Here is a 27,061-nt window from a genome sequence, read left to right on the forward strand (position 1 = left end):
GGCTCAAATTTCAGCAGAGACGCATCATCAAGCTTCAAGACCAGCAATAATTCAGTAAAAGGAATTTTATTATAAATCAAACAATAACATTAACTTGGATTTTTTTAAACAACAGGAGAACATACTTCTTGCGTGTCTAAAATGCAGAGACAAAAAACACATTTCTCAGTTGTACAAAACAAAATTCTGTAAAAGAGTGGTACGGTAAAATGTGAGTAGGATGCATCCTCCGTTAATAAAATAAAAAGTCTCAAGGAGATTTTTGGAATCAAAGGGTTTTCAGATCTGACTGCATGCGACTCTTCAACTCCCACGCACCCCGGCGAGCACTGAGGACAGTCAATCATCGTTGTAAGACTTGTTATTTTTCCATATAAACGGAACACTATTCAAATCAGTCCAACATTCTTGATGTAATACATCCCTTTTGTTAAGTGAGATCCCAGTTTTTTTCTTTCTGCAGCTCCTCTCAACTCATTCAGGAAGCAGTGTTCTGTCCCTCTCCCTCTGTCCTGATTTGGGCCATACTAGTCTGCTATGCTGCCTGGTGCTTCCTATTTTACCTCTAAAACTTCATCATCATCTACATCCAATAGGATTCTGATGTATTCTTGTTCTAGACTCTTCAAACATACACCGCTTGAGATACAATACTGTAAAGGCATTCCCCTCATGTTCTCGTCTCCTGATCCCTGCTGTTATGTCGTCCTGGCTGCCATGCTCAGAGGCAGGGCTGGATTAAGAAATCACAGGTCACCTGGATTCACCTGGTCAGTCTGTCATGGAAAGAGCATGTTTTGTACAGTCAGTGTACACAGTTGAAGTCGGAAGTTTACATACACTTAGGTTGGTGTCATTAAAACTCGTTTTTCAACCACTCCACAATTTTTTTGTTAACAAACTATAGTTTTGGCAAGTCGGTTAGGACATCTACTTTGTGCATGACACAAGTAATTTGTCCAACAATTGTTTACAGACAGATTATTTCACTTACAATTCACTTTATCACAATTCCAATGGGTCAGAAGTTAACATACACTAAGTTGACTGTGCCTCTAAACAGCTTGGAAAATTCCAGAAAATTATGTCATGGCTTTAGAAGCTTCTGACCACTTGAGTCAATTGTAGGTGTACCTATGGATGTATTTCAAGGCCTACCTTCAAACTCAGTGCCTCTATGCTTGACATCATGGGAAAATCAAACTAAATCAGCCAAGACTTCAGAATTAAAAATTGTAGACCTCCACAAGTCTGGTTCATCCTTGGGAGCAATTTCTAAACACCTGAAGGTACCACGTTCACCTGTACAAACAATAGTACGCAAGTACAATCACCATAGGACCACACAGCCATCGTACCACTCAGGAAGAAGACGCGTTCTGTCTCCTAGAGAGGAAAGTACTTTGGTGCGAAAAGTGCAAATCAATCCCAGAACAACAGCAAAGGACCTTGGTGAAGATGCTGGAGGAAACCGGTACAAAAGTATCTATATCCACAGTAAAACGAGTCCTATATTGACATAACCTGAACGGCCACTCAGCAAGGAAGAAACCACTGCTCCAAAACCGCCATAAAAAGCCAGACTATGGTGCACATGGGGACAAAGATTGTACTTTTTGGAGAAATGTCCTCTGGTCTGATGAAACAAAAATAGAACTGTTTGGCCATAATGACCATCGTTATGTTTGGAGGAAAAAGGGGGGGCTTGGAAGCCGAAGAACACCATCCCAACCATGAAGCATGGGGTTGGCAGCATCATGCTCTGGCGGTGCTTTGCTGCAGGAGGGACTGATGCCCTTCACAAAATAGATGGCATCATGAGGCAGGAAACTGATGTGGATATATTGAAGCAACACCTCAAGACATCAGTCAGGAAGTTAAAGCTTAGTCACAAATGGGTCTTCCAAATGGACAATGACCCCAAGCATACGTCCAAAGTTGTAGCAAAATGGCTTAAGAACAACAAAGTCAAGGAATTGGAATGGCTAACCCAAAGCCCTTACCTCAATCCTATAGAAGATTAGTGGGCAGAACTGAAAAAGCATGTGCCAGCAAGGATCCTACAAACCTGACTCAGTTACACCAGCTCTGTCAGAAGTAATGGGCCAAAATTCACCCAATTTATTGTGAGAAGCTTGTGGAAGGCTATCCATAACATTTGACCCAACTTAAACAATTTAAAGGCAATGCTACCAAATACTAATTGAGTGTATGTAAACTTCTGACTCACTGGGAATGTGATGAAATAAATAAATCATTCTCTACTATTATTCTGACATTTCACATTCTTAAAATAAAGTGGTGATCCTAACTGACTTAAAACAGGGAATTTTTACTGGGATTAAATGTCAGGAATTGTGAAAAACTGAGTTTAAATGTATTTGGCTAAGGTGTATGTAAACTTTCGACATCAACTCTATGTACAGTAGGCTACTAAATAAACTTTCCAGTGGCACACTGACTCACCCAATGATGAAGATGAAGCCATAGGCTACTCATCGGTGATGGCCAAATGTGCTCGTCGTGGCAATAGTCTATCTCAAGATAAGCTACTTGGGAGTTACTGATAAAAGGTTTCTACAGACCGATTGGTTCTCTTTTCAGCAGTAGGCATTTGGTTTCCAAACTATATGTTTTTCCTTCGAATGTATTTTTGAAATATTATATAATCCATATACAGTGACAAGAAAAAGTATGTGAACTCTTTTGAATTACCTTGATTTCTGCATAAATTGGTCATGAGATTTAATCTGATCTTCATCTAAGTCACAACAATAGACAAACACAGCGTGCTTAAACTAATAACACAAGTTATTGTATTTTTCTTGTCAATATTGAATAGATGGAGCTTGGAGTCAGCTAACCTGGAGTCCAATCAATGAGACAAGATTGGAGATGTTGGTTGGAGCAGACCTGCCCTATAAAAAACACTCACAAAATGTGAATTTGCTATTCCCAAGAAGCATTGCCTGATGTGAACCATACCTCGAACAAAAGAGATCTCAAAAGACCTAAGGTTAAGAATTGTTAACTTGCATAACGCTGGAAAGGGTTACAAAAGTATCTCTTAAAGCCTTGATGTTCATCAGTTACCGGAAAGAAAAAATTATATAGAAATGGAAAAAGTTCAGCACTTTTGCTACTCTCCCAGCAGTGGCCGTCCTGCAAAGATGATTGCAAGAGCACAGCGCAGAGTGCTCAATGAGGTTAAGAAGAATCTTAGTGTCAGCTAAAGACTTACAGAAATCTCTGAAACATGCTAACATCTCTGTTGACGAGTACCATACACGTAAAACACTAAACAAGAATGATGTTCATGGGAGTACCCCACGGAAGAAGCCACTGCTATCCAATAAAAATATTGCTGCACATTTGAAGTTTGCAAAAGTGCACCTGGTTGTTCCACAGCGATATTGGCAAAGTATTCTGTGGACAGATGAAACTAAAGTTGAGTTTTTTGGAGGAACACACAACACTAAGGCACAGCACAGCACACCAACATCAAAACCTCAAAGGTAAAGTATGGTGGAGGGAGCATCATGGTTTGGGTCTGCCTCAGGGCCTGGACAGCTTGCTATCATCGCCGGAAAAATACATTCACAAGTTTATCAAGACATTTTGCAGGAGAATGTAAGGTTATCTGTCCGCCAATTGAAGCTCAACAGAAGTTGGGTGATGCAACAGGACAACGACCCAAAACACACAAGTAAATCATCAACAGAATGGCTTCCACAGAAGAAAATATACCTTCTGGAGTTCTGACCTCAATCCAATTGAGATGCTGTGGCATGACATCAGGAGAGCGGTCCACACCAGACATCCCAAGAATATTGCTGAACTGAAGAGGAAAGGTCCACAATTCCTCCTGACCGTTGTGCAGGTCTGATCCACAACTACAGAAAACGTTTAGTTGAGGTTATGGCTGCCAAAGGAGGGACAACCAGTTATTAAATCCAAGGGTTCACATACTTTTCCCACCCAGCACTGTGAATGTTTACACGGTGTGTTCAATAAAGACATGAAAACGTATAATTGTTTGTGTTATTAGTTTAACCAGACTGTGTTTGTCTATTGTTGTGACTTAGATGAAGATCAGATCAAATTGTATGACCAATTGATGCAGAAATCCAGGTCATTCCAAAGGGTTCACATATTTTTTCTTGCCACTGTATAATATAATCCATAGATGGCAGTTCCCATTCAAATCAGGACTCGCAGCCATTGCTATTGTACCCATGAGTCTAACAGTCAAATTGCCAGGGTAAGAGTTTACAATACCTTTCTATGGATTGTATGTCTATGGGCACAACGCGACAAGCTGTATATTTGGCGCGCTTGCTGCCTAAATTGCAGCCTTCCCGACTGTAAACATACTAGTAACTGCCAAAATAAAGCAAATACTTGAGTAATGAAAGACACAAAGTATATGTTATGGTGTGCGGTGCATTTTCCTGGCATGATTTAGGTCCACTTGTAGAATCGATACCTTTTAAGACACTTTATGTTAACTTTATTTTAGGAGTTACCTGTATGGGCTTGTGATAAAACTTCATCCACAGTTCTTTTTTTGAAACTATTGATCCTCTGTGGCTAAATTAGGCTCAGGTATTTTGAACATTGAGAGTGGGCTCCGGTGGTTGGATAAATAATAATATAACTACATCAGTGGAGGCTTCTGAGGGGAGGACGGCTCATGATAATGGCTGGTACGGAACGAATGTAATGGCATAAAACACATGGAAACCATGTGTGTGGTGTATTCAACTTATTCCACTCCAGCCATTACCATGAGCCCGTCCTCCCCAATTAAGGTGCCACCAACCTCCTGTGATATATATATATATACTGTGTATATATCAGTTGAATATATATATATATATATATATGTCTCTTGGGCGCTCTACGGGCTTGGGCCAAGGGGCTTCAGTCCCTGTAAGACCCTGCATTAAACCAGCCCTGCTCCGTTCCTGATGGCTGGAACGGAGCGAATGGAATGGCATCAAACACATGGAAACCATGGAAATTATGTGTTTGATACCATTCCACCTATTCTGCTCCAGCCATTACCACGAGTCCATCCTCCCCAATTAAGGTGCCACCAACCTCCTGTGGTGCCACTGTCCCTATCTCAGTCAGAGTCATCACCTCCGTCGTAGTCAGAGCTCCTGTCGTCTTCCTCAGAGGAACTGGGGTCCTTAGTGCTGGCCTCAGAGATCATACCGTCCGAGCTGTCAACCTCTAGCACGTCATCGTCCATATACAGGTGGATGGCCCTTGCAGGGTGGCTAAGACACACACACACACACACACACACACACACACACACACACACAGAGGACAAGGCCAGGAACAGGGACACACACACAAACACGAACATACGCACACGCAGAGATCAAAATCGGGAAAGGTTGAGCATGAATTTGCCTTTTAGATGAGAGGCAGCCACCTCTTCAATGAATAGGAAAAGAACAACTCTTCAAGCGATACCATCTTGGAACACCATGTTTGATCGGGATCAATCAATTGGTCTGGATTTTGTTGTTGTAAAAGAAAAATACTTCCATCGCCAAGTAGTAGAGTTGGCTTTTGTTGGTGAGGCATATGTGGTTACACATGACGTTGTTTAAATTGAAACCTAAAGAAGCACCCAATGCAGAGGGATCTGAAAACCCAACAGAATGAGAGGCAAAGTAGTCCCTTCATCCATAGACCATAGATAAAGAACACTACTGATATAGCATTTGATGTGTTCAACTGACCATAATTGCACTGTCTAAAACAGACACATAAGGTTTCAACCGTCTAAAGGTGAAAAAACTACAATACAGTGACAGTCATAGTGAAATAGTAAATTATTTGAATTGTTTAATAATTTGAAAATAATGATTTAACAATGTTGATATAATCAACTGTATGTTGATTATAATATTTGAGAAATGTCTGCTTTATGCAAGTGCCTTAGGTCTTGCAGTGAATATTGACAGCATTTTGAGTATTTCTGCAGTAGTTGAACATTTTCACTGATAAAAAAAACACATCTGTTTAGAAATACAAAATCACTTCAGGACAAAATCAAATAATATCATTGATCAGCCAGCAGTAAACTAAGACAGAAATGTAAAGACATCTTGTCGTGGACTTGTGGTTGAAATGCATTGAGCCAGATGAGAGAGAGACTGCTGGTACCTATACAACCATGGGCATTGGCTTACTAAGTCCTATGCGATTGGAAAATGATTTGGCAGATGTTAGTTTGAAACTGGTAGTAGTAAATCACAATAGAAATATTGTACATTATTTTCCACAACTATCTCATAAAACATCTACACTTAAACAGGAAATGTGTTAAGAAGCCCATTTGATATACAGGAAAATATTAATGCAGGCCTACTGTCTTTCCAGAAGGTGCATGGCGGTAAGATACAGGATCCAGCAGATGGATAATCTACAGTAGTATTCTAAGGCACTTTTAGCATTGAAGTCTGCTCTTTGTAAAAACATCTGCCCAACGATAGGTCCAGGTTTTGGTTCCAAAGCTAGGTTCGGAGGAGAGTGTCCACGCAGACCGAGCAATTGACTGAGCCCTGTCCCAGAAGTAAGCACCACAGAGCCCAGCCAGAGGGAAGACAGGTTGGAGAGATCCCACTCTCTCTCGCTCCTTCTCGCTCTCTCCGTCTTACCACACTGTAGGGTCCTTTCTCTCTCTGCGAGGCAGTTCTTCCACCCACTCCTCCTGTCTCTTCTTGAGACATTGCCTTATTGACATGATGATGACGAGGAGGATGACCATCAGCATGATGGCGCCCCCGATGGCTACAGCCAGAATGACAATCTCAGAGAAGGAGGCTGGAAAGAAAAGAGGGGGAAATAAATAGACTAAATGGAAACTCTCTACTCAAACAGGAATAGATGGCTGGTTCCCAGGGGAGGTACATGATGATGACCTTATGGGATGTTTTAGGATTTTTTTTTAAATGTATCAACAGCAAACATATTATCCCATTACAATGTCAGCTCGTACCTACAGTGAGAAGGGAGCTGCTGGATTGAATAAATGACAAATGGGCCAGATTGGTTTTGTAAAGATTGCTGTGAGGTTTTCACAGCCTGAGGCCAAAGATTGGACAGCAGACACGGCTACAGTATATTTTAACCCAGCACCCTTGTACGCTTCACAGTAGACAGACACTAACCTGTGGTGACCACGGTCAGTTTCACCTCCCCCGCGTTGCCGTGGACGTCCGGAGGGTTCTTCACCTGGCAGCTGAACGTCCCGTTGTAGGTGAACTTGACCTCACGCACCACGATGGAGGCGTCCCGCCCCATGATATCACCCGCCCATGTCGCCCGCTTATGGAAACGCCCTTCTGGGGGAGGGTAAGGCCTCTCATGGTAGTAGAACACCTGGCATATATTGGCACAATGCTTAATGAGATCAAATTGCATCTCATTAGAGGGCAGTTAATTGCATCTAATTTACTAGATTGTTGCCTCTAATAGAGCTTCTCCAACAATAGCGTTTCCAAAACAAGGTAATTTTTCTAAACGGTTCAGCCAGATTCCTAAATGACGCTGACAAGGAGGTTGATGGTTGACTCAGAGGTCCTTGACAAACAACAGAATGCAGACTATAAACACACACACAGTCTCTGAACTACCCAGAGGGTTCTACAATCAGCCAGGGTGACTCACTGACTCCTCACGGCCAGGTTCGAGGGGGCGGAAGCTCCATGAGACAGTGAGCGTTGCTGGGGTGATGGGCGAGCTGCTCTGGAAGGTACATTTCAGCCGCACATCTGTGCCGTTCACCGCCTCCACCTCCCCTGACGTGTACACCCTCATCCCACTGACCGGTAACACGCCTGAAGCCACAGGAACACAGCACAGCATAGTAGTTATGCAACAGAAACACTAGTAAACATACATCCATAACATACAGTACATACATACAACATCAATACTGTATGTTATGGATGTTTGTGTACCAACAGATGCTCACACCCACACATTACAGAGAAAATGCTGGAAATTAAAGAGAGAAAAAAATTGGCAGCATTTTCCCTGCTCCAGATAATGGATTGAGTGACACCCACATAATGGAGTCTGCAGTGTGGTCTACACACAAAAACACACACACACACAAACACAGTCCCAGGAAGAGACATTATTAACTATTATTGCATTTTTTTGTGCCCTTTTTTCTCCCCTATCTTATCCAATTGGTAGTTACAGTCTTGTCTCATCGCTGCAACTCCCGTACAGACTCGGGAGAGGTGAAAGTCGAGAGTCGTGCGTCCTCCGAAACACAACCCAACCAAGCCGCACTGCTTCTTGACACAATGCCCACTTAACCCGGAAGCCAGCCGCACCAAGGTGTTGGAGGAAACACCGTACACCTGGCGACCATGTCAGCGTGCACGCCACAGGAGTCGCTAGTGCGCGATGAGACAAGGACATCCCTCTCTTCTCTCGGAGGAGGACCTGAGCCCTAGGTTCATGCCTCAGGACTACCTGACATGATGACTCCTTGCTGTCCCCAGTCCACCTGGCCGTGCTGCTGCTCCAGTTTCAACCGTTCTGCCTTATTATTATTGGACCATGCTGGTCATTTATGAACATTTGAACATCTTGGCCATGTTCTGTTATAATCTCCACAGTGCAATTTTCATAAGTATGAGATTCACAACTCTTAGTACAAAACTAAAAACAGATCATTGAAAAGACAGTTGCTTCAAAACTCTAAGCACATTTTCAATTTACTAACTACCACACCACAAAATCAAATCATACAGTCACTTTTCACCAAACTTAATCAGTGTTTCATCTAGAAATAAATGTTTCACATTGCAATACATGTTCATATAAAGTCATTGCTTTTCATAATGCAATGCTCACATTACTTTTGATATGATTGTCTTCTCATTTGTTAAAATTCATTTTACTATAACTTAATCAAATTTTAATTGTCACATGCTTCATAGACAATATGTGTAGACTAACAGTGATACTCTTACTTACGGGTCCTTTCCCATCAATGCAGAGTTAAAGATAAAAAAGAAAACAGAAATAGTGACACGAGGAATAAATACAGTGAATAACTAATAAAAATAACAAGTAAAAATAACATGACTATATATTTTAGTGAGTAGAAAATAACATGGCTATATACAGGGAGTACTAGTACCGAGTCGATGTGCCGTGGACGAGGTAGTTGAGGTAGCGATGTACTGTACATATAGGTAGGTGTAAACTGACTAGGCAACAGGATAGATAGACAGTAGCAGCAGTGTATGTGGTGTATGTGTATGTGTCAGTGTGAGGACTGTATGTGTGAGTGTGTGGCATCAGTATGCATATGTGTGCATAGAGTAAGTGCAAGAGAGTTAGTCCAAAAAAGGCTCAATGCAGGTAGTCCAGGTAGCCATTTGATTAGCTGTTCAGGGTCCTGTTGGTTCCAGACTTGGTACATGGGTACCGCTTGCTGTGCAGTAGAAGAGAGAACAGTCTATGGCTTGGGTTGGTGGAGTCTTTAACATTTTTTGGGGCCTTCCTCTAACACCGCCTGGTATAGAGGTCCTGGATGGCAGGAAGCTCGGCCCCAGTGATGTACTAGGCCATACGCTCTACCCTCTGTAGTGCCTTGCGGTCAGATGCCAAGCAGTTTCCATACCAAGCGGTGATGCAGCCAGTCAAGATGCTCTTGATGGTGCAGCTGTATAACTTTGAGGAGCTGAGGGACCATGCCAAATCTTTTCGGCCTCCTGAGGGGGAAGAGGCATTGTCGTGTCTGTGTTGGTGTGTATGGATCATGATAGGTTCTTAGTGATGTGGACACAGAGGAACTTGAAGCTCTCAAACCCGCTCCACTACAGCCCAGTCCATGTGTATGGGGGCGTGCTCGGCCCTCCGTTTCCTGTAGTTCACGATCAGCTCCTTTGTCTTGCTGACGTTGAGGGGGAGGCCAATAACGATCCTTTTACTGCAGTGGGATACATCAGGGTCACCCAGAGTGTTTCTTGGTAATCTTAAACAAATCTACTTTGAAAAAATGTATACAGCTCACACACATGTTTATGGGCTTAAAAAAAGACCCCTGTACCATGTCAGATATACTGTAGAGTTGAAATGTATTCCATTTGGAGTTTGCATCATAGTATTACACTTTATAAACATCACCGAAGACTTAGAGAATTATAATAATGTAACTGTATGTAACAACGGTATAAGTAAATAAGTTTACAAAATTAAGTTGCTGGGGTCTTCTTGATTGGGGGGGGTTTGACACTGCTTTACTAAAATTGCATTGGAAAACACTGTTTATATGCCATTTACGCAGTGATAAGAGTCCACACATTTTTGTATGTGGTCTCAGTGTGAATTGAACCCACAACTCTGGTGAACTGAGTCACATTAGACATAAGCATACCACCCTCCTTCAGGCCATGGATGAGGCATGCAATGACATCAATCCAGACCTATATGAGGCTTGGATTCGCCATGCAAAAACGTTTTTCCCCAGGTGCATGAACAATGAGGACATTTACAGGTGTCACGTTCGTTATAATAAGTGGACCCAAGCGCAGCGTGATCTGGGTTCCACATCTTTTTATTTCTTAGTGAAACTCAAAGCAAAGCAGAGCAAAACAAAACAATAAACGAAGAAAACGAAACGTGAAGCTACAAGTATGCTCACAGTGTAACGGTTTTCCTTAGGTGAAAGAGAGTCAGACCAAAATGCGGCGTGGCTATTGCGATCCATGTTTAATAAAACAAAGTAAACACGAATCAAATACAAAAACAATAAACGTAACACAAAAACCGAAACAGCCTAATACTGGTGCAAAGTAACACAGACAGGAACAAGGACAATCACCAACAAAAACCCAACACCAAACAGGCTACCTAAATATGGTTCCCAATCAGAGACAATGACGAACACCTGCCTCTGATTGAGAACCATATCAGGCCATACATAGAACTAGACAAACTAGACATGTAACATAGAATGCCCACTCAGCTCACACCCTGACCAACCAAAACATAGAAACATACAAAGCAAACTATGGTCAGGGTGTGACACACAGGCAACTATACATAGTCAAGATCCCACAAAGCACAATGGGGAAATGGCTGCCTAAATATGATCCCCAATCAGAGACAACAATAAAAAGCTGCCTCTGATTGGGAATCATACCAGGCCAACATAGATGTATAAATCACCTAGATAACCCACCCTAGTCACAACCCGACCTAACCAACAAAGATAATAAAAAGCTCTCTATGGTCAGGGTGTGACAACAGGGCCATTTTGGGGGGGTTGGGGGCTTTCTAGAGGTCGGGGGCCACGGGGCACATGCCCTGGGTGCCCGTTTGGCCCTGGACATTTACTGCAATGTAGATAAGAACCAATGGTCAAATGCTCAAGACAGGCTTGATGCAAACTAGTACCTTCCAATCATGATGTTTTTTCATTCATTTAACTAATTTTAATACAGTACACCTATGTTGTAATTATATCAGTATATTTATATTTTGGATCAATGGTTGTGTGGTGAGACATGTCTACAAACAAAATTAATGCACAATATAAGGTTTAGAATAAGACTTGCAGCATTACAAGTGTTACCAGTGTGGAGTTTTGTACTAAGTGTTTTGAAATTTCACATACGTGTTAAATAGCAACAAAGCGAATGAAAAAAACTGTACTAAATGATCTTGGCCCCAGTTAAATCAGAAGCCCGGCTTATTCTGTTCAGGTGTTGTCCGAGTTAAGATTGCTCTGTGTGCTTTGTGTTCTTTCTTTTTGTGTGTGTGTGTGTGTGTGTGTGTGTGTGTGTGTGTGTGTGTGTGTGTGTGTGTGTGTGTGTGTGTGTGTGTGTGTGTGTGTGTGTGTGTGTGTGTTGCCATGGTAGTTCAAACAGGGTACGAATAACAATAATTTCACCTTATTGTAAATAATTTAGGATGAAACAACAAAATCAATTGGACTGAGGAATGAATCTGACAAGCTATTTATTTTATAATAACATTTAAATATTCTAAATTAGTCTCATGACTAATTTATTGGACTGCTCTAGGTTATTATACTGAACAAAAATATAAATGCAACATGCAACAATTTCAGTTCATATAAGGAAATCAGTCAATTGAAATAAATTCATCAAGCCCTAATCAATGGATTTCACATGACTGGGAATACAAATATGAATCTGTTGGTCACAAATACCTTTAAAAACAAATGGGCCTCACAATGGGCCTCAGGATTTCATCACAGTACAATTGTGCATTCAAATTGCCATTGATAAAATGTAATTGTGTTCGTTGACATCAGCAAACCACTCGCACACACGACGCCATACACATGGTCTGCGGTTGTGAGGCCGGTTGGATGTACTGCCAAACTCTCTAAAACAACGTTGGAGGCAGCTTATGATAGAGAAAAGAACATTAAATTATCTGCCAACAGCTCTGGTGATCATTCCTGCAGTCAGCATGCGAATTGCAAGCTCCCTCAAAACTTGAGACATCTGTGACATGTTTTGTGACAAAACTGCAGATTTTAGAGTGGCCTTTTATTGTCCCCAGCACAAGGTGCACATGTGTAATGATAATGCTGTTTAATCAGCTTCTTGATATGCCACACCTGTCAGGTGGATGGATTATCTTGGCAAAGGAGAAATGCTCACTAACAGTGATGTGAACAAATGTGTGCGTATGGAACATTTCTGGGATATTTTATTTCAGCCCATGAAACATGGGACCAACGTTTTACATGTTGCATTTATATTTTTGTTCAGTGTAATTAGAAGAAGTGTTCTGTCCCGTTAAAATGGATGGCCAAACCACATTTTGTAGAGTGCAATATCCCTTTTATATGGGTAGGCACCAGGGATGCTGTTCAACCCAATGACCAAGCAGATCATGATCTAGTATTCTAAAACCTCTGGGAAGATATGAGCATTAGTACAGGGTTGTATTCATTAGGGCACACCATAGTAAAACATTTTGCAACATAAAACAAAAATGTGCATTTAAGGGAAATACCTAGTCAGTTGTACAACTGAATGCATTCAACTGAAATGTGTCTTCCGCATTTAACCCAACCCCTCTGAATCAGAGAGGTGCATAGGGATGCCTTAATCGATATCCACATCTTCCCCGTTTGCTATGTAGCCACTAAATAAGAGCTGGTGCAACCAATTACCTTCAGAAGTCACATAATTAGTTAATTAAAGTTCACCTGTGTGCAATCTATGTGTCACATGATCTCAGTATATATACACCTGTTCTGAAAGGCCCCAGAGTCTGCAACACCACTAAGCAAGGGGCACCACCAAGCAAGCGGCACCATGAAGACCAAGGAGCTCTCCAAACAGGTCAAAGTTGTGGAGAAGTACAGATCAGGGCTGGGTTATAAAAAATATTTTAAACTTTGAAAATCCCACAGAGCACCATTAAATCCATTATTAAAAAATTGAAAGAACATGGCATCACAACAAACCTGCCAAGAGAGGGCATGTGGGAGACTCCCCAAACATATGGAAGAAGGTACTCTGGTCAGATGAGACTAAAATTGAGCTTTTTGGCCATCAAGGAAAAAGATATGTCTGGCGCAAACCCAACCTCTCATCACCCCGAGAGCATCATCCCCACAGTGAAGCATGGTGGTGGCAGCATCATGCTGTGGGGATATTTTTCATCAGCAGGGACTGGGAACTGGTCCGAATTGAAGGAATGATGGACGGCGCTAAATACAGGGAAATTATTGAGGGAAACCTGTTTCAGTCTTCCAGAAATTTGAGACTGGGACGGAGGTTCACCTTCCAGCAGGACAATGACCCTAAGCATACTGCTAAAGCAACACTCAACTGGTTTAAGGGGAAACATTTAAATGTCTCGCAATGGCCTAGTCAAAGCACAGACCTCAATCCAATTGAGAATCTGTGGTATGATTTAAAGATTGCTGTGCACCAGCGGAACCCATCCAACTTGAAGGAGCTGGAGCAGTTTTGCCTTAAAGAACAGGCAAAAATCCCAGTGGCTAGATGTGCCAAGCTTATAGAGACATTCCCCAAGAGATTGTAATTGCTGCAAAAGGTGGCTCTACAAAGTATTGACTTTGGAGGGGTGAATAGTTATGCACGCTCAAGTTCTCTGGTATTTTTTGTCTTATTTCTTGTTTGTTTCACAATAACAAAATATTTTGTATCTTCAAAGTGGTATGCATGTTGTGTAAATCAAATGATACAAACCCCCCCAAAATATATTTTAATTCCAGCTTGTTTATTTTATTTTATTTTACTAGGCAAGTCAGTTAAGAACAAATTCTTATTTTCAATGACAGCCTAGGAACAGTGGGTTAACTGCCTGTTCAGGGGCAGAATGACAGATTTGTACCATGTCAGCTCAGGGATTTGAACTTGCAACCTTTTGGTTACTAGTCCAACGCTCTAACCACTAGGCTACCCTAGTAAGGCAACAAAATGGCCAAGGGGGTGAATACTTTCGCAAGCCACTGTATATACTAGGCGGTGCAAGAGGAAGGCCCACAAAATTGTCAAAGACTCCAGTCACCCAAGTCATAGACTCTGCTACCGCATGGCAAGCGGTACCAGAGTGCCAAGTCTAGGACCAAAAGGCTCCTTAACAGCTTCTACCCCCAAGCCATAAGACTGCTGAACAATTAATCAAATGTCCACCCGGACTGTTTACATTGACACCCCCCCCCCTCCTTTCTTTTTACACTGATGCTACTCGCTGTTTATTATCTATACATAGTCACTCTACAAATGACCTCGACTAACATTGACTCGGTACCGGTGCCCCCTGTATATAGCCTCATTATTGTTATGTTATTTTCTTGTGTTACTTTAAAAAATAATATTTTTTAAACTTTAGTTTATTTAGTAAATATATTCTTAACTCTATTTCTTGAACTGCATTGTTGGTTAAGGGCTTGTAAGTAAGCATTTCACGGTAAGGTCTACACCTGTTGTATTCAGCGCATTAAATTGGATTTGATTGGACAATGGACTATTGGACATCCCTCCCGTGCTGAGAGGGTTTTTGATATGGCTATAAGCCTATGGGTCCATAAAGACTGGATGCTTGTTCATCTAATGACTTCACGCATGTAGCTGGGAAAACAGCTGCTGGGCTCGGCTCCCCAGGAACCTGTATTTTCCTTATCAGCAGTGCAGAGGGCTTCCTGTAGGCCACATTACCAGTAACCAGCCCCACTGTACATTAGACAGAGAGGCCCTCCTTCATCACCAACACCAGAGGAGCGCACCCAGTTCCCCCTGGCCCTAATGTGTTTTAAATTGCCCAAAATCCTTGAGGGGATGTTGTGGGTGGCGGTGGCTGGGGGTGGGGGGGGGGTTGGTGGCGGCAGACTGATTGGGCCTGCCTCGGGAAATGGCAAAATTTGGCTAGCTTGGTCTATATCAGTCCCAGTTAATGACCGTGGCTGGCAGAAGGAGGACGAGGAGGAGGCTCAGACCTGGGCCAATCACTTTGTCTGTCCACAGCAGACTCCACACTGGCTTTTGTTGTGAGGGGAATGGGGCTACCGCACATAGGCCAGCATCACCCTCCTTCCCCAACACATTTATCTTCCACCAGGAAACTGGAGCACGGAGGATGGGGGGGGAGTTGGAGAGCGGAAAGGGAAGGGGAGGTAGACTAAACTGGTTCTCACACAGTACCTATTTACAGTGGGTTCATCCAAACTCAAGTATGTTAGGTAATCATCTTAAAGATCGCACTATGAGATGCATACCATTTGAATTTTTATCAAGTGAAAGCAATTGTTGACATTATAAGCTGCCTAGCTAGCATATTTGGTTCCTTGGAAGTTGTGGGAACGTATGTTTTTGGTTTGCCATTGGATCTGGGAATGAAGCCATACAATACGTTTGGTAAAACTGAATGTTTTTTACACGTTCTGAGAACAGAAGTGAAAATTTCACCTGTTCTAGGAACTTACATTTCTAGGTTGAAGGGAGGTTCTGACAACATTTTACTGGGAGGTTTTAATAAATTATAGGTTAGTTGAAGGTAATTAAAAAACTGTTCTGAGAACACACTGATTGCTTAGTTTGTGTTAACTGTTTTTAACTCCAAGCACAGATAGGTCGCAAGAAAATGTATTTGATTAAGCATTAATCATGCAAACACGTTTCTTTTTTTATGGTGTCACGGCATCAATGAGACTCAAACCTCAGTTCTGTAGCCATGAAAACAGTCCACTGTGCCACCAGGATGGAGCTCGCATGCCATGTATTTAATTTGTCTATTCAAACAGACCCCATTTCAAAGGAAACAAGCACTCACCACGTACCAAGCACTTTGACATGTACCAACAAATGAGCGTGATCATTCTACAGTGGTCCCTGCAGCTTACCCTCAAACCGGTGTGATTAGAACACTTATTTAGAATGCCCAGTTTTAACTGACACAACAGTCGGTTGCCACACTTTCAGCTGGCCACACTGTTTTTTTCCACAGAAACATTTTGCACAAACACAGTCCTTACAAAGCTTGGTCCTGAATGTGACCAGTTTATTTTTGGACATTCACAGAAGTCGTGACAGCATAACACAATCATCCAAACCAGAAAATGGAGGCTACATTAGTCCTAGCGCTAACTGAGGAAAGACTGACATAACACAAGCGTTCAGAAACTACAATATGAATTAGCTAATAGAAATTCCTATTTACAATTCATCACATCACAGGTGAGTTCACCATTGATCATTTCGAAAAGAGAAGTTTGTCCATTTCAGAAAAGCCTCAAACATATGTCTGCAACAGTGAAATGGAGTGAAGAGGCAGAACACACTTTCTAAAAAATCGAATGTAATTCGACGATGGGTAGTTTGTGCGCGCCACCATGTTTGTTTTTTTGGGTCAACAAAAGATAACAGGAGACAAGATAAGTTTGGTCTATATGCAGTATGCATGTTGAAAGGGGTGTTTCATCTAATATCATTCACTTCCCTTCATTCACTTTCGGATGTTTACTCAAAAGATGAGTGAACCATTCCGTCACCTCATTATAATATCTTTGGTCTGACAGACATTTACGTGACACCCACAATGCATTGTATAATGTCAACAAACATGGCACCACACATAGCTGGCAAATAGCTTAGCATTAGCTCATCATAATCAGTACAACCTTCAAAAAAGTATTTTACACACATCATAGGTATCCATTACAATCTATGCAATTATCAGAATGCATTATTTGTCGCCAGCACTTAAAAACATGTAAATAGAACTGTAAATACATTATGCTCCATACACATATACTGTCTGCTACCGTCACGTTCGTCGTAAGGATCGGACCAAGGCGCAGCGTGGCATGCGTACATTCTGATTTATTTAAAGAATGAAACACTGAACAAACTAACAAAATAACAAAACGAAACGCTATACAAACGAGTGCTGACAGGCAACTACACATAGACAAGATCCCACAACAGAAAGTGGGAAACAGGGCTGCCTAAATATGATCCCCAATCAGAGACAACGATAAACAGCTGTCTCTGATTGGGAACCATATCAGGGCAACATAGAAATACAAAACCCCTAGAACTACAACAACCCTTGACATACAAAACCGTAGACATACAACACTAGAGTACCCACCCTAGTCACACCCTGACCTAACCAAAATATATATAAAACAGAGATATCTAAGGTCAGGGCGTGACAGTAGAAACACTATACAGAAAATAAGGCACTTACTTTGATAGAAAAGCACACATGTCCAAAGTTATTATTTGTAAGGAAAACAACAATGAAAGCAATGTGAGCGCCAGCCAGAAAATGTGCCGCACATGGAAAAAGTTTGTGCAAGACTACGCAAATGTATGCAAATGTCTGCGGAAACACTCAGGAATGGCTTAGGCTCTCCTCGAAGATAGAAGTTTGTCCGGTTCAGTAAAGCCTCAAACATAAATTGTCTGCAACAGTGAAATGGAGTTAATGAAGCGGCGGAACACACCTCAATTCCAACTGTTGTTAGAAAATAAAACTTGAAATTGACAAGTTGAAACATAGCCTATAGATCATTTGCATTCAGCCCAGTTAACTGGCCTGTTGCGTAACAATCACATTTTGGAACATTGAGTGCATTCTGACATCACGTGCATAAAACAACTCACGCTGGGGCTACTGTTAGAGATGTTTGGAACTTGTGTGTAAAAAGGTTAAGATCAGGTGTGGCCAATTAGTGGGAGCGGCCAACACACCTGAACATACTTAAAATTAACAAGATAGAGGATAGAGTTTTATTGACGCTGAGAACAGAATGTATATGCTTTTAAATAACATTCTTAGAATGTTCTTTGAACATTACTAATGTTTTCTTGTTTGAAGTTTTCTTGATGTTCTGAAAACATGACTTTAAATAGAATAATGAGAAAACCTGCAGAAAACATGCTGAAGTACTGAAATTCTCACAGAAGAACGTTGTTTTTTAACGTTCCCTGAATAATTTGAGAACATTACTTTAAATAGAACCATGAGGAAACCTGTAAGAAACGCAATGCTGAAGTAGTGAAATTCCCACCTAAGAAACATATGGTTCTCAGAACATTATGCCCTAGCTGGGTATCCTGCACCATTCCCAGAACCTTGTGGGATGTCCTGAGAACCGTATGTTTCTTAGAGCCTGGTGAGAGCATGGTTGTCCTAAAATTATTTGTCCTATAATTATTTTGTATACAACCTTCCCACAAGTTTCTGGTAAATGTGCAGGATACCCCCAGCTAGTGAATAACATTCTGAGAACCATATGTTTCTTAGGTGGGAAATTCAGTACTTCTGCATAACCTTTCTTTATGGGAATGGTGCAGGATATTTGCTTGGCTTTGGAACATTCTCAGCACATTTACAGTAAGGAACTTCACAAAAAAATGTAATGGTATTTCATTACTTTATCAGAACGTTTCTTAAAAGTTCAAACATTTTTACATTTCATTTCAATTTTTGTAACGTTCTACAAATGTTATCCAACTGGTTTGAAATTGGGAATGTTCTCAAATAGTAAAGAGGACATTACGAAACAATGTTCTTCTGTTGCAATTTCAGTACTTCAGCATAACGTTTCCTACAGGTTTCCTCATGGTTCTCTTTAAAGTCATGTACTCACATAGTTCCGAGAACATTAAAAACGACTTTCTTCTGTGGGAATTTCAGTACTTCAGCATAATGTTTCCTACAGATTTCCAGATGGTTCTATTTAAAATAATACCTTGTTCCGAGAATGCTAAGAAAACTTTCCATTAAAAAAAACTATAATTGGTGTTCTCAGAACGTTAATAAAACCTCCCAGGAAAACTTTTAGGAAACCATAGCAAAACTTTGTCAGACCACAATTCGGGGCATTTCATGATGTGGTCATTCCTATTCTCGACACAGATGATTTGTTTACATAGCAGGTTAGGATAATTAACGTGACAAGTTAGATGAATTAATGTGGCAGGTTAAGAAAATGAGGTTAAAGTTAGGAAAATAGTTAGGGTTAGGCTTAGCTACAATGCTACAGTTGTCAACAACTTTTGTCCCGACGTGAAAAAATGGCTAGGTAACAATGGCAAGCATCACTGGATGTAACTTGATATCAAGGAGCGGTCTGTAATTAAACCATTCTCGTTTTACTGGTCAGGAAACGTATGGCTTCGTTCCCAGAACCAATGGGACACCAAAAACGTACGTTCACACAACTTCCAGGGAGCCAAAGATGCTAGCTGGGACAATGTAGGGGAATTCAGTGGGAACAGCCAGAGAGATTGGAGATGATGATATTAAGGGGCTGTTTATTTGTTTGTCCGTCTTTCTGTCCGTTGGGCTCGTTTGCTTGTTTACATTTCGAATTGGGACTTTGACTTCTAGCGTCTACTGACCACACCCATTGTCCAGTGATTTTTTTTATGGCATATCGTGAGGATGCCAGTGCAGTAGGCTTGCAGTATGGGCTTGCAGTATGGGATTGCAGTATGTCGCAGACAAGATAGACAGAAAAAGTAGGAATATCCATGCCAAAAAAGTATGAATAATCCACATTCAGTGAGTCATTTTCATACTTTTGTAGATATAATTTATTACAGCAGTGACATACTTTGGGATGAACATGTTCCTTCAATTGCTCTAAATCTGTTGCTTGAACCTGTCAATATTATCTTCTCCCTGCATATCTTTTAGCCCAAGATCAGTTTATCTTACCTCTCTCTCTCTCTCTCTTTCTCTCACTCTCTCTCTCTCTCGCTCTCTCGCTCTCTTGCTCTCTCTAGTCTATAAGGTCTCCGTGAATACCTGCATACAGTAGCTATTAAATCGGTGTTATGGCTCTATATGTGTTTTTAATCATCAAATAACTTCAATCAAACAATCTGCTGCATTATAGTCATTGATTGATTAATGTATCAGTCTCCAGTAGAGAGTGCATGTGGATGTTATCAACACAGTACAGAGTACCTTCCTTACCAAAAAGCGTTGAAATGTACCGTAGGTGCAAATCTAACGAGTTGTTGTTACTTAATGTGAATAGAAGGTGGGTTTACATTGGATCTGGAAGAACGATGTAACTCAACCGATCGGCACGGCTCTCCCCTCGGACTTGGGAAATTGTGTTCATTACAATATTTCCTACATCGTGTCTATGTTTAGTTTTTCTTCCCCTATTAGGACCAGACTCCTAGTTCGCCGGACAAAACCTGACTCTCTTACAGCACTTGGGCCGGGTCTCCTACACATAACAACACAAAACCTAAGAAGACTACAAAGACTCTCCTCGCTCCTTTGTGGGCAGAGATTTCACAAGCACAGGTTACGTTTACAAGAGCTCTTTGATAGTGGGAGGGAGGAGCTGAGTTCAGGTAACAACCTACATTTACAGGCCAAGCTACATACTCTCACTATCACTCTCACTCTCACTCTCTCTGTCTCTCACACACACACACACACACACACACGGTGCATGGGTAAAATCACCAGGGAAGCCAATCCAGAAAAAAAGTCCTATTACAACCTATGTGTTGTCATAATTGAGTTGTTTACTCTATAACCTGTTAGTTCATATGCCTTGACACAGTGATATATAGCCCTAAGGCAGAGACAATAAGAAGACACAGTGGCAGAATAAATTCAACCACACATTTGTTTGATTACAAAACCGGAGAGCAACAGCTGTCCGTTGAATTCCACAAAACATATAGCAAGTAACAAACAGTTACAGTACATGACCTACAGCATGGTCAATCAAGTTAATATTTCAGAGATTTTTGGACTACTAAACAACTAACTATTGATTTAAAACCACGGAGAGTTAGTGCAAGTTGCAAAGAAAACAGGAGCAGCCTCCACTATTCAAGCACCCTTTCAACTTCTCTGTCATACAGTACACACTTTTAGTTTGTGTTATCCTAGGCTACCTGGCTAAAATAGTTGCTTGCTAGCCTAACTTCCTTCCTTTCATACACCAGGCCAGCTAGTTAATCTTAGCCGACTACATCTAGCTTCCATCCTCTCAGGCCAGGGGCACAATGTATGAATTTAAGGTTGGAGCAGAATCGCCGTTATATTAAATGTACTTAATTCTCCAGTGTGGAGAATCAAGTAAAACCACAAGTCCAAATCCCTATCTATGGCTAATTTAGGAAAGGGACGATTGTAGCTAGCTACAGTGCCTTGCGAAGGTATTCGGCCCCCTTGAACTTTGCGACCTTTTGCCACATTTCAGGCTTCAAACATAAAGATATAAGTTTTATATCTTTATGTTTGAAGCCTGAAATGTGGCAAAAGGTCGCAAAGTTCAAGGGGGCCGAATACTTTCGCAAGGCACTGTATCTTTTATTTTTTTATTTAACCAGGCAAGTCAGTTAAGAACAAATTCTTATTTTCAATGACGGCCTAGGAACAGTGGGTTAACTGCCTGTTCAGGGGCAGAACGACAGATTTGTACCTTGTCAGCTGGGGGGTTTGAACTTGCAACCTTCCGGTTACTAGTCCAATGCTCTAACCACTAGGCTACCCTACCGCCCCATCTAGCCACCGGAGGACAACAACACAACGAAATGCAACAACAACAACAAAAAATCTGTCAATAATGACGTTTAGGTTGTGATGTGATTGGTCTGAAGCCAAATCCAAACTGGCTTCCCTTGACACTTTTCTTTTGGTGGCCCAGAACATTTACAGCTGAGCTCACTCAGTTTAGGTCAGCTGATTGGTTATTGTTATTTTGAATTATCAAGGGATGCCAAATGCTCGCTGGCTTCCCTTGCATTTAATGCTACAGGTGGCAACAATTCCCAATCTGGCACTCAAACCATCACGGTCACCTAATAATCCCCAGTTTACAATTGGCTCATCATCCCCCTCCTCTCCCCTGTAACTATTCCCCAGGTCGTTGCTGTAAATGAGAATGTGTTCTCAGTCAACTTACCTGGTAAAATAACGAATAAATAAATTAAAAAATAAACAATGCCATGCTCTTTCTGACCAGACAGCATCAGATACGCTACACATACTGTCAGAGACAGAGAGGCACTGTTTCACCCGCTCGGATGCTTTCTCCAGTGAGATACATTCAGCCTCTTGCGAATTGAAGGAAAAGTATGAAACACAGAGAGACATGATTTAGTTAATTTTTTTCATGGTAAATTTTGGGGGGAAGAATGGCTTCCCTTGGCATCCATGAATACATGCCACTGCACACACACCACACTCAAACTCTCCCTCTCTCCCTCTCGCTCTTTCTCCACCCCCCCTCTCTCTCTCTCTCTCTCTCTCTCTCTCTCTCTCTCTCTCTCTCTCTCTCTACCTCCTGCCCTCTCTCCCCCTTTTTTCCGAATTCAGGGGTGAACTAACAGACTACAATTCATCTTGTAGTATTGGCCTGGAAAAGTGTTTTTTACGATAAGAAAGGATAAAAGTTGAATCCATCAAACCTCCTCTCCCACCTTGGCCTCAACACTGACTCAAGCAGTTCTCCACAGATTGTTGTTTTGGAGTAAAGTGCATTTTTGAAAAGTCTTTTAAGTGGGCCTAGGTCCAACGCAACAAATTCACTACCACCCACACCAATAACACTCTAATGCTTGGAAGAAAACTTTTCCACACACCATATTTACAGGTAGTCATAGAGCCTTAGGGGTGGGGATAACTCTGGAGCAGATATTTTAATGGATCAATGAATTTGAACATGTAATTTTGCCCCAGTGTCATAACATGTCATAATATGACATAACAGCTGACATAACTTGTCATAACTTGTTATAACATGATCATAACACTGTCATGGCCCATATATTTACACCTGTGACATATATTGCGTTATTTTATGGCTGGTTATGACACCTACATAAGAGTGTCAAACTCCACATTTATTGAATTTATGTTTTCCCCCTGGCAACAAGTTTCCTTTCTTTTGAAAGTTTGTTTCTTAAGTCCTTTGTTGTTGTTGTAATGAATTCCTTACAGTCCTGTTTTTTTAGATCATATTTTAAATAACTTGTAGAATATATTTTATGACACTGTCAAGAAGCATCATGACCATCATAATCAAAAAGCCAGATAGGCCAATCACGTACATGCCCTTATGTCAGCCATCAATCAAAAAGAGGGTGTCTTGTCCTGCTCCTGAAATCTGCTCCTGCATTCATCCCAGTCATCAGCAATGGAGCATTGGGGTAGGTGCATGTCTGACATCAAGTTGTGTGGAATTACAATGATAATTTCATATGGTCAGTTTAAAAATGTTATATAACATAGACATACTGTTGACATGTAGACTATGGTGTAACGGAATGTTTTGTCTTGTGTGGTAGGTTTGTAGGTGTCGCTTACGTAGGTGTCATAACCAGCCATAAAATAACACAATATATGTCACAACAGGTCTAAATATATGTCATGGCAGTGTTATGACCATATTGTAACAGGTTATGGCAAGTTGTGTCAGCTGTCAAGTACAGTGTTACCAACATGGTACACTACTTAGCTGTTTCCTGATGAATGAATAAACAACATCAGATGAGTCTGATGAGCTATCTTAAATGACTGGAACGGGAGTCAAACCCACTAGAGTTGACTGGAACTCCTTTTGCTTACATTATTGACAAATAGTTTGGAGAAAAACGGAACTGTCCCCACAACAACTTTGTCATGCACAGGGAAGTAGATATGAGATCAAATCATTGTTTCAGCTTAGGGCCAAACCCATTCTCATGAAGAAAGAAAAAATCATCAGGAGTTTTAAGAGTGGCTTTGCATTGAAAGGCCCAGAAAGCAGTTTCACCCTTTGACTTTATGAGGTTATCTTATAGGGTGGAACTTGAGATAGACCAAGTGACTATCAACTGTGCCCCTGGGAAGCCCATTCACTTTATGCATAAAAAGTGTGTTGACTGTGTAGCATGTCAAAAAACTTTCCTCAGTGATATTGACCCTGAACTAATAACAGTGGCGGAAAAGAAGTGTCCCTTCTCTATTATGGCAAATTATATGTGATTAACTATGCTAAAAGGGCCAACCAAATATCTGGAGGTTACGTAACCAGCACAGGCAATTCATTATTACTCTGAACCTGTGTGTGTGTGTGTGTGTGTGTGTGTGTGTGTGTGTGTGTGTGTGTGTGTGTGTGTGTGTGTGTGTGTGTGTGTGTGTGTGTGTGTGTGTGTGTGTGTGTGTATGTCAAGATGGTAAACAAGGATTGTCAGGACAAGCCGACACATGCATGATTGCGTGTCCATGAGCTCTTGAGCTCATGAAATAGGCTGGTTGAGACGTAGGAAAGTGAAGAAAGGAAACCTAGGTATACATTATGAAAGGAAACCCAGTCATGGCAAGAATGAACATTTATCACCAATGAACATTTATCACCAATGGCAGAATATCACGTAATGGTTAAGATTGTATTGTGATAGTTTCCTGTTGATGTTTTAGCTAAACAGGGAAACAGGGATATTTACAATATCTAAACAACTTCTCTCTTTGGCCCAGAGTTGTCCTAAACAACCTAGAGTGAATTAATGCACTCCTCTTTACCAAGATTGTTCCTCAACCGCTGTGCATGGTGCTGACACGAGCGTAGTCTCTATAGTGCAGAGGACAGGCATGAGATTGATTATTAACCTAAATGCAAGATATTTGTAAAATTCTAAATTATTCCCATAGGGTGAGGGGTATCATGTCTGTGATCAAGAAAATGTACATGAACATTTGAAGGAGTGAGAGTTTATACAATTGTGTTAGTGATGGTCAAAAGTGTCAACAGTTTGTTGCTCAATATTCCCAGTAAATTGCTCAATATTGTCTATCTTTATTTGCACAATTAGTCAGGCACTCTGTTAATATGAATGAATTATTGCTTGGCACATGATGTCAATGTAAACCTAAGCAGCTTGCACCTATGCATATAATCCACTTATAGCACACAGTTGGACACTTCCAGAGATTATGTCAAGGTTAAATAGGCATACCTCTCTCAATACGCCTAATGTTCTCTACTGTTCTCCAGAGGAATATCAGTGACGCTAACTGCAATTAGTCTAGCTTGCTCAGTTCTATACATGATAACTAAATAGCCTAAAGATTGACCTATTTTCATTGTAATCTGTTTATTACAGATCCACCGAGGTTCTTTGTGCATCTGCCAAGATAGTAGCTCATATGAGCCACTTGTGACATCCTTTGACTGGTTCACGGGAAACAGGTGGACCTTCCTAAAGGGCAGTCAAAATCTCGGGATCCATTTGCTAGCACGCAAGCACGGATATACATTATCAAAAGCAGGAAACGAATTATGTTGCATGAAGCCTCAAGACAATGTGTCTTTGCCTCAATACCGACAAATACGGTAAAGTCATTAAGGGGAGGCAAGTTGCAGTTTATAATCACGTAGGAATGCTCAGACGACCAACCCTAAGCCAGCGCATGGACCCAAGTTCCCACTTCACTTAACGCACCAGTATGAGTAAATGTTTTCACCACTTCACTGGTCTAATGTATAGAACAGCTACTCCCAAATATCACCATACCTTCGTACTGATGTGTCGAGTGAGGGATGGAGAATAATTACTGATCAAACATAATCTAACCATGTGATCTAAACTGCTATAACCAGATATTACTAATAACCACAATTACTGTTCTCTTGGACTAGTTTCCATTGTTTGGATTCATTCAATGTTAGTAGAGTAGGCTTATAAATCGAAATAACTTCTCAGCACACTCACCTGAAGTTGCTAGTCCGGAAAAGAGGACGAGGAGATAAAACCGTTTTACGCACATTGGAAAAGGTGTCCGGAGTCGACCCAATTGACCAGACCCTTGTGGAGTCCCCACCAACCCCCCGAATAACATCTGAAGGGACTGGACACTTCGATTCTATAAACTCAGTGAACTCTTCTGGACCTGTCGTTTAGACTGTCTGTAAACCCCAATCCAACACGCACTGACTAGCAGTCTCAGCCGATATGGGACACGTCTCAACTTGCACTGCCTTCATCGTTTCGAAGCCCTCCCACCGGTGACCTTTTCCAGGCAGAGTCATTTACTCCATTCTTATCAAGTTGAGGTTGACAAATCTTCTTGTCCATCCTGTTAAAACACTACATTATTCGGATTACAACCACTAGGCACACACTAGTTGAATCAACTTTAACGTTGTTTGAACCAAAGTGGAATTAATTATCTCTGCTAAGTGGGCATTTTTACTGTCATTCCATTCCAAGACTGTATTTCTGGTGCGATTCATGGGTTTTGTTCACTGTTGAGTTAATCCTGTAGTACTTCTCCTCATCTCTCCTCTCGTCGATGATAGGTTACTTGTTAATGTATTGAGACCACCATAGGGGGAAAAAAGGGTTTTGTTCCACATACAGTGCATTTGGAAAGTATTCAGACCTCTTGACCATTTCCACATTTTGTTACATTACAGCCTAATTCTACAATGTATTGAATAGTTTTCCCCCCTCATCAATCTAGACACAATACCCCATAATGACATGGCAAAAACAGGTTTTTAGAATTTTTTGCAAATGTATTAAAA

General features: G+C 41.2%; 1 protein-coding gene across 2 annotated transcripts; it reads right to left on the reverse strand.

Moving 5' to 3' along the window:
* Positions 1–50: 50 nt before the first annotated feature.
* Positions 51–26,500, reverse strand: LOC112266837 (myelin protein zero-like protein 2). Of its 2 annotated transcripts, none has more exons than XM_024444698.2 (5): positions 26,247–26,500; positions 7,693–7,862; positions 7,194–7,404; positions 5,146–6,846; positions 51–776 (listed from the first exon to the last, which is right to left on the reverse strand). In XM_024444698.2, the coding sequence occupies exons 1-4, from the start codon at positions 26,371–26,373 to the stop codon at positions 6,677–6,679; spliced, it is 678 nt and encodes a 225-aa protein (XP_024300466.1). In that variant the 5' UTR covers positions 26,374–26,500; the 3' UTR covers positions 51–776; positions 5,146–6,676. The 2 variants fall into 2 exon arrangements, with proteins under 2 accessions (XP_024300466.1, XP_024300464.1); XM_024444696.2 differs by having other exon boundaries at positions 5,104–6,846.
* Between the last annotated feature and the right edge of the window lie 561 nt (positions 26,501–27,061).

The sequence above is a fragment of the Oncorhynchus tshawytscha genome, linkage group LG14 (assembly GCF_018296145.1).
Source record: "Oncorhynchus tshawytscha isolate Ot180627B linkage group LG14, Otsh_v2.0, whole genome shotgun sequence".
NCBI classification, from domain to species: Eukaryota; Metazoa; Chordata; class Actinopteri; order Salmoniformes; family Salmonidae; genus Oncorhynchus; species Oncorhynchus tshawytscha.

Bases quoted from the DNA above. Each gene is read 5' to 3' on its own strand.
- LOC112266837 (XM_024444698.2), bottom strand. From the start codon at position 26,373: ATGTTATTCGGGGGGTTGGTGGGGACTCCACAAGGGTCTGGTCAATTG. The intron at 7,405-7,692 runs GTGAGTCACCCT...AATATATGCCAG, and splicing joins AACCTGGCCGTGAGGAGTCA to GTGTTCTACTACCATGAGAG. The intron at 6,847-7,193 runs GTTAGTGTCTGT...TTTTCTTTCCAG, and splicing joins ACTGACCGTGGTCACCACAG to CCTCCTTCTCTGAGATTGTC.